At 41.6% G+C, this 7,996-nt stretch overlaps 1 protein-coding gene across 1 annotated transcript; it reads left to right on the forward strand.

The window, feature by feature from the left end:
* The first annotated feature begins 24 nt into the window (after positions 1–24).
* On the forward strand, positions 25–7,427 carry tmem80.L (transmembrane protein 80 L homeolog). The gene is made up of 5 exons (XM_018257560.2): positions 25–176; positions 2,636–2,652; positions 4,752–4,845; positions 5,113–5,205; positions 7,204–7,427. Exons 1-5 carry the CDS (start codon positions 158–160, stop codon positions 7,407–7,409), a joined length of 429 nt encoding a protein of 142 aa, XP_018113049.1. The 5' UTR covers positions 25–157; the 3' UTR covers positions 7,410–7,427.
* Positions 7,428–7,996: the final 569 nt, after the last annotated feature.

Genomic DNA, 7,996 nt, shown 5'->3' on the forward strand with positions numbered 1-7,996 from the left:
GCCCGAGTTAGGTTTTCACAGTATTTACTCAGTGTAATTAGCGTTCATATCTAAGGAAATAAAGGACAATTTCCCAAAACAAAAATGTCCGACCCTATACAAAGGCGCGTATTGTGGGGAAACGGAAATTGCCGATGATATCCGAGATAGTAATAAAATGGCGGTGGTTGGAAGAGGTGAGTAGCTTGGGCGTTGCCTTGGTTACCAAATAGGTTTTTCCTAAATAACTAGTCCTTCAGTCGTATTTGGGGTTCAGATTAACTGGAATGTGGTTTATTCAATCGGTGCCTCCAATCCAGCCATGTGGGTTATTAGCCAGAGCTTCTTTTGCGCTCTGTATTATTCTCTTAACTACCGAGGATACTGCACAGGGCTGAGGCTGGCATCGGGGGAGGGGCACATGGTACAACAATTGTAAGGGGGCGCGTTATTGCTCATGAGACGTGGAGCTTTAAATATCAACCTCATATCATACCTCCCAACTGTCCCTTTTTCGGAGGGACAGTCCCTCTTTTGACAGCTCAACCTGCAGTCCCTCATTTGTACTTGAAAGTCCCTATTTTCTCTGCACTGAACAGCCAGAAAAAGAAACAAAGTTTCTAACTTAATTGGCTTTTGGCAGAGGGCCCAGAACAGCTAACAGGTGCAAATAAGATACTTTGTAACAATTTAGAGATAAGAAAATAAGTAATTGTAACAGTTTAGAGAAGGAGAAATATTTTCAATCTTTCATAACCTGCCAAATTTTGTAAAATGAACATGGTAATTAGGGTGTGTGGCCAAAAAAATGGGCGTGGTCAAAAAATGGTTGCCGCGCTACGTGCAAAAACATTTTTTGTCCCTCTTTTTACTTCCAAAATGTTGGGAGGTATGTATAGACTCCCAAAGAGAGACAGTCTATCTGATGGCACCCCTGTACAAGAGATAGAAATGAGAAATAGGGACTGGAGAGCATGTGACTTGGGCTCCCAGAAGGGACTATTAGGCGGCCCTGGACCAGGAGTCAAAAATAGGCCCTGACATCTCAAGCACAAAGAGGCCCAAACAGCCTCCCACCAGCCCAATAAATAGTGACTGTCTATTACATGTTGCAGCAGCCCCTCTGGCATTTGCCAGGATCCACAGATTTCCAGTCTGGGCCTGCTAATGGGGAAATTATGAGTTGTATGCAGGCTGGCCCAAAATCTTTAGTCATTGTTGCTGGGCTGCCAGTGCCACCCTGCCCCCCCCCCGCAGTCCTTCATCAGGCCACCAGACCCCCCCCCCATTCCCATGCACCGCATACTTGTACATTTTGCATGTTCTTCCGTGCATTGGGAGTGGGGGAGTGTGCCCACAGTTCCACAGGAGCAGGTCTGGTCGACAGGGCCCACTGGGTTTTTTCCCGGTGGCCCACTGGCTCTGGCCCAGTCTTACCCTGTCTTTAGAGGGCCGCAGTCAAAGCTTTAGCCTATCTGCCCAAAGGCTTGGCATGCCCCATTTCCTCTGCTTGCCATTGGCTTAGTAATATACTCATGCCTGCCCTGCAACTCACATGGGCATTAAAGGTGGGTGCCCTGGGCATGGTCTGGATACATACATATGGTTGCCACCTCTGACTGTTGCATTCACACATCATACCTTCCCAACATTTTGGAAATAAAAAGAGGGACAAAAAAAGTCGCTGTGTGTACATTTTTGAACCACACCAATTACCATGTTAATTTTTCAAAATTTGCCAGGTTATGAAAGTTTGAACATATTTCTGTGGTATTTTTTCAGTTATTAGGGCAGAGACACATGCTGCAATTCCGGGGGAGATTAGACGCCCGGCGACTAATCTCCCCGAACTGCCTTCCCGCCGACTAGAATGAGCACTTTGAGCGCATTTTTTCCCGAAGTCCCCCAAAGTTACCTCGATTTTCATTCTAGTCTGCATTAAGGCAGGGGAGGCAGTTCGGGAAGATTAGTCGCCCCAAAGAAGAGGAGATTTGTCGCCGGGTGACTAAGCTCCCCGAATTGCAACATGTGTCTCTGCTCTTACAGTTTTGTTAATGAAGGTGAATTGCGTTTTAAGCTGTGAGTATTACTTTTCCCAAGGGACCTCCTTATCTAAATTGTTACAATTACTTATTTGCTTATCTCAAAATTGTTACACTCTTAGCTGCACCAGGTGGATGTTCTGGGCTCTCTGCCAAAGCCAATTAAGTTAGAAACGTATCTTTTTCTGGCTGTTCAGTGCAGAGAAAGTCGGGACTTTTCAGTACAAACTTGGGACTGCCCTGCTGAAAACAGGACAGTTGGGAGGTATGACACATCAAAATCAGCTGCGGGTGCCTGCACCCAAGCCAACACAATGGTTCCAGGAGCATACAGCTAATGCCCGCGTAGGGGCTGATTTTCGGGCTGAGTATTTCAGCTGGTTGATTTCAGCCCAGTGTGGCATTATCAAAAGGCCGGTTTTGGGAAAGAAAAAAGGTGGCAGAAAGATGAGTAAAAACAAGTAGAAATTACAATAAATGTGTAGCCTTAGAGAGCATTTGCTTTTAGATGGGGTCAGTGACCCCCATTTGAAAGCTGGAAAGAGTTAGAAGAAGGCTTTGCTTTGTGTGTTTAATTGTGTGTTTAATTGCAATATTTTTTTCTCTTCTTACAGGAAAGAGTTCTGTGGTTGTATCCTTTATATATTGTCTTAGAGAGAGGGAGAGAAAGAGAGAGCACATTGGCATGAGACAGTGATGCCAAGAACCTGGGATCAAATTTATAAAACTGCCTATACACTTTGAGATTCAGATCTAGCCGATCTGTGCCTGATTTGGCTACCTGCACATCTAGGCCAGCAATCATAGCTGTGGCTTATAGAAACCCTTCAGGCAAGGAACACATCATTGCTATCCGTTCTGCTGCATTCAGCAGTCTTTTTTACTGATGTGTTAAATCCCCACCCAGTCTGGTTATTTCAGGCTTAGATACATATTCATGAACACCTTCCAATAGCCCTAATGTAAAAACTACAGGTACAGGGGATGTAAATTTACATCCCCTGATTTTAACTTTTCACTCACCTATATATTATGCATAATACATTGCACTGATTTTACATTTTCCTGATTTTTTTTTCTGGCTCCTGAAACATGTAAAATTGGGGTTCTACTGTAGAAATATCACACTTTCAAAAAAAGTGCAGACCAAGTGAACTTTGAGGTAAATGCTTTGTCATTTTCAAGTGCTGCTGGTCCCATGAAAGGGAACTGTCATAAAGAAATACCATGGTGCTCATTTACTAATTTAGCTGTAATGGAACTAAATAAAGTAAAGTAAATCAGCCTGAGGGTGTTGTGTGATAAAGGACACATTGCAGGTAATCACGCTGCTTACTTGTCTGTGGTTTGCAATTCATACACATTTTACAGTACAGGTATGGGACCTGTTATCCAGAATGCTCCGGATAAAGGATCTTTCCATACTTTGTATCTGCATACCTTAAGTCTACTGGAAAATCCTGTAAACATTAAATAAACCCAATAGGCTGGTTTTGCTTCCAATACGGATTAATTATATCTTAGTTGGGATCAAGTACAAGCTACTGTTTTATTATTGCAGAGAAAATGGAAATCATTTTTAAAATTTGCATTATTTGGATAAAATGGTGTCTACAGGAGATGGCCATCCTGTAATTCTGAGCTTTCTGGATAACAGGTTTCCAATGACAGATTCTATACCTGCATAAAACCGGGGGGTCCCAACAGGGCCGGATTTACATAGCGGACGCCCCTAGACCTGCTGTTGTTCGCCGCCCATCCACCTTTCCTTTATTCATGCAAAATTTTAGAGCAATAGGGATTGAAATTTAAAAAAACGATTGTATCTCCTGCGCATCTTCAGTGTTTCTGAACCAATGTGGGTGTGGTCGGACAGCCTGACGCCCCCTAAAATCCTGCTGCCCTAGGCCCGGGCCTTGGTGACCTTTCCACAAATCAGAGCCTGGTACCCAACCTTTTTTCAGTGAGCAACATTCAAATGTAAAAACAGCTGGGGAGCAGCACAAGCATGAAAAAAGTGCCTGGGGGTGAAAAATAAGAGCTGTGATTGGCCATTTGGTGGCCCCTATTTGGACTGGCAGACTACAGGAGACTCTGTTTGGCAGTACATCTGGTTTTTATGCAACTAAAACTTGCCTCCAAGCCTGGAATTCAAAAATAAGCACCTGCTTTGAGGCCACTCGGAGCAACATCCAAGGAGTTGGTGAGAAACGTTGCTCACCAGCCACACATTGGGGATCACTGATATATAGCAGTGCATCTGCTGCCGTTTGTACTTGCCAAACACGTGGCATCCAGAGACCTAAAACCATTCTCCAGTGCCAAGAATGAGGATCTTTCAAAAGAACCTGTTCTGACACTTGGACATACAAGCTTAAATAACATAAAAACTGTTATTGTGGGAAATGGAGGATGATATTGAGCATATTGATGCTACTCTCCATGTGTGAGACCCTCCTTATCTGGAATGAGATGCGCCACGAGTAGCCAGTGTGAAATTCATAACATATTCACCCTTCCACATCTGCCAGTGATCATAATGGATTCCCAGCACAATCACTGTCTAAATCGAAGTGCCTTGAGTAGCACTCACCGTAGACTTTTTGTACAGTACAGTTTTATACTGCTGCTACTAATGTAATTAATCTATGTGTGTATGAGGCTACATAGAAGCCAGATGTTTTAGTTATGGAAATGTTTCTAAGTCTTTCCTTAATATTTCTACTCCAGTTATCATCTGTTCCTCTACAGATGCTGCTGTATTTAAATGTGATATACTATGTGTTTTATTTCTTAGCCACTCTGTTGATGCTCATATATAAAAGTAAGTACACAGCACTTCTGGAAGGGCGCAACCTATGTTCCTGTCTTCTCTAAACCTACTTCTGATACATAGTGACTAATGGAAGAGTATTGCCATTTAAAAGTACTGTGGCTGTATTTGCCCTTTGCCAACGACATACTGTATATATTTTATATTAAAATCAGACTAGATGTTGCTTTAACTGCCTCTCTGTTATTATAGTCCTACTTCATTGTATGAAAATCTGAATGTATTCCTGATAAGTCACAGTGTTACTCCTAATTGTAGGTCAAGTATTTAGTTATCCTGGTAGCAACCTAGCTCTGGATCTTTGCCTTTTGTTTCTGATGGGATTTCTCGAGCCTTTACAACTGTACCTTGGTAAGTACATGTATAATAAAATATAATTTACACTTCTTTGTTATTTTAATTTCTAGTTGTATAAGGCTTTTGCCAGATGAGGAAAAATCTCCAAATGCACCGTGCCTGGTGGCAGCTATATAATGCTACTTGAATATAGGGAGTGGCATTAAAGGAATTTTTCAGTATAAAAATAAAAACTGGGTAAAAATATAGGCAGGGCAAAATAAAAAATGTTTCTAATATAGTTAGTTAGCCAAAAATGTGATATATAAAGGCTGGAGTGACTGGATGTGTAATATAATAACCAGAACACTACTTCCTGCTTTGCAGCTCTCTTGGTTTGCACTGATTGTTTACCAGGCAGTAACCAATCAGAGACTTGAGGCAGGGCCGGATTTAGATATTGGGTGCCCCTAGGCCCACTGCCGTTCATCGCCCCTGTCCCCCCCCTTTATTCATGCAAATTTTCATCATCAATGAGGATTGGCGCATGGGAAATTTAAAAAATGATTGTATCTCCAGCGCATCCCCAGTGTTTTTGAACCAATGTGGGTGTGGTTGGGCAGCATGCCGCCCCCCTAAAATCCTGTCACCCTAGGCCCGGGCCTAGGTGGCCTTTCCACAAATCCGGGCCTGACTTGAGGGGGGCCACATGGGTCATAACTTTTTGATTTCTAATCTCAGCTGCATGCTAAGGATCAATTGCAAATTCACTGAACAGTTATGTCCCATGTGTCCCCCCTTAAAGTCGCTGACTAACTCAGAGTTAGAGAGCTGAAAAGCAGAAAGTAGTGTTATGTTATGTTAGTCATCTGCTCACTTCTACTATACAATACATTGTATTAGAAATATTTTTTATTATGCACAACCTATTTATGTACCCAGTTTTTATTTTTACTCTGAACCGTTCCTTTAAAGGAGAAGGAAAGGCTGAGTTTACTTTGGGGTGCCAAATGTTAGGCACCCCCAAGTGATTGTATCTACTTACCTGAAACCGCAGGCCGATGCTCTTATCGGCAAAAAACTGCACTGTTCGGGGGTTCTTCTAGCGAGCATCATGTAGTGATCACGTCCTTATTCTTCTGTGTGGAAGCAAAAGACAGAATTGTGTCTGTTAAAGTGGACCTGTCACCTACACATTGAAAGCTGCATAATGAAAATCCTTTGCAAATGAAACACAATTTTTTTTTTTTTCATTAAAGCGTCCATACCTGTTATAAAGGTGTTTAAATATCTAAAGGTGGCCATACACGGAGAGATCCGCTCGTTTGGCGATGTCGCCAAACGAGCGGATCTCTCTCCGATATGCCCACCTTGAGGTGTATGGCCACCTTAAGCTGTCAATCAAATATCTGCCCCGCTTCTGTGCCTGAGGCACCCAGCAATTCCTACATGTCACTGCACTCCTCAAATTTCCCCTTCCCTTCCCAGGCTCTACGATCGTATAGGGCACTGCGAATGGGTATTTGGTCCTCCATTATTGTGCATACACAAGATATTGGGGTGATATACAATTTTAATCTTCATAACAGTGTCCACAAAATGGCTCCTGCCTGTTTGCTGTGATTGTGTAATTCCAAGACTGAAGGAAACAAAGTTTAAATAATAAATATAATGTAAGTAAAGCTAACATGATAGAAAAGAATAAGGAATTATTTCTTAGGGTGACAGGTCCCCTTTAATTAGCTCATGTGACCTAACATGTATGTGTGGCCCTTCTTTGTGTGCACTGTGGGAGAGGCCTTTTCATAAAATGGCAATTTTCTTTATAGTATTATGTAATGGCTAGTGATGGGTGAATCAGAACCATTTTGGAAAATTCAGTAAATGCATTGAAGTCATTGGTGCGACAAATTTTTGTTCACTCATTGGAGTCTATGGGCGTTTTGCAGCAAAACCTTCTGAAAATTGTATATTGTAGTAAAATGTTATGAAAAATCAATTTTCAAGATTGTTGAAAGTTTAATTGCAGCTGGGTTTGAATCTGTTCTGTTCTTACAATGTGGCTCTTTACAGGAACAAGAGGAAACCTGGCAGAAGAAAAGATTACATTAGGATCCAGCCTTGTAGTTACAGTCGGGAACATATTCCTAGCCATATATTTCCTAACATGGCAGACATACATCCTGCGAGCTGATCTCATCATCAACATCATCTTGATTGTCATTTATGGTCTGGCAGTGACCCTCAAGTTTCTGACCATGGCAGCCTTCTTCCATTGATAAAATAAAGTTCTTGGCCTGAATGCATTCCTACTAGGAACGTTTTGTAAAAGTTGTATTTTTATACTGCTTCTATTTATCGAAAAGTTGTATTTTTATATGTTTCATTTGTTCAGATGGCTCTCTAATTCTAACGGAACATTTTCAAATGGCTTTTTACGTGTGTGTGTGTATATATATATATATATATATATATATATATATATATATATATATATATATATATATCCCCAGTAGAACTGGAGCACTCATGTAGAAACAACAACCGCCTGGGTGCTGGTTATATGTTTATGTAAACCAACTAACTTGTCAGGTGCAAAGCAAAAAATAATTTATTTTGACGTTTCGGCTCATACACTCGAGCCTTCTTCAGGAGGACTTAAGTCCTGTGAGTGCGGTTTTTGCAGGTTGGTATATATAATATATAACTTGTAGATACTACGGGGCACATTTACTTAGGGTCGAATATCAAGGGTTACTTAACCCTCGATATTCAACTGTCGAAGTTAAATCCTTCGAATATCGAAGTCGAAGGATTTACCGCAATTAAATCGAACAATTCTAAGGATTTTAATCCATCGATCAAA

The sequence above is a fragment of the Xenopus laevis genome, chromosome 4L (assembly GCF_017654675.1).
Source record: "Xenopus laevis strain J_2021 chromosome 4L, Xenopus_laevis_v10.1, whole genome shotgun sequence".
In the NCBI taxonomy this organism is placed as follows: domain Eukaryota; kingdom Metazoa; phylum Chordata; class Amphibia; order Anura; family Pipidae; genus Xenopus; species Xenopus laevis.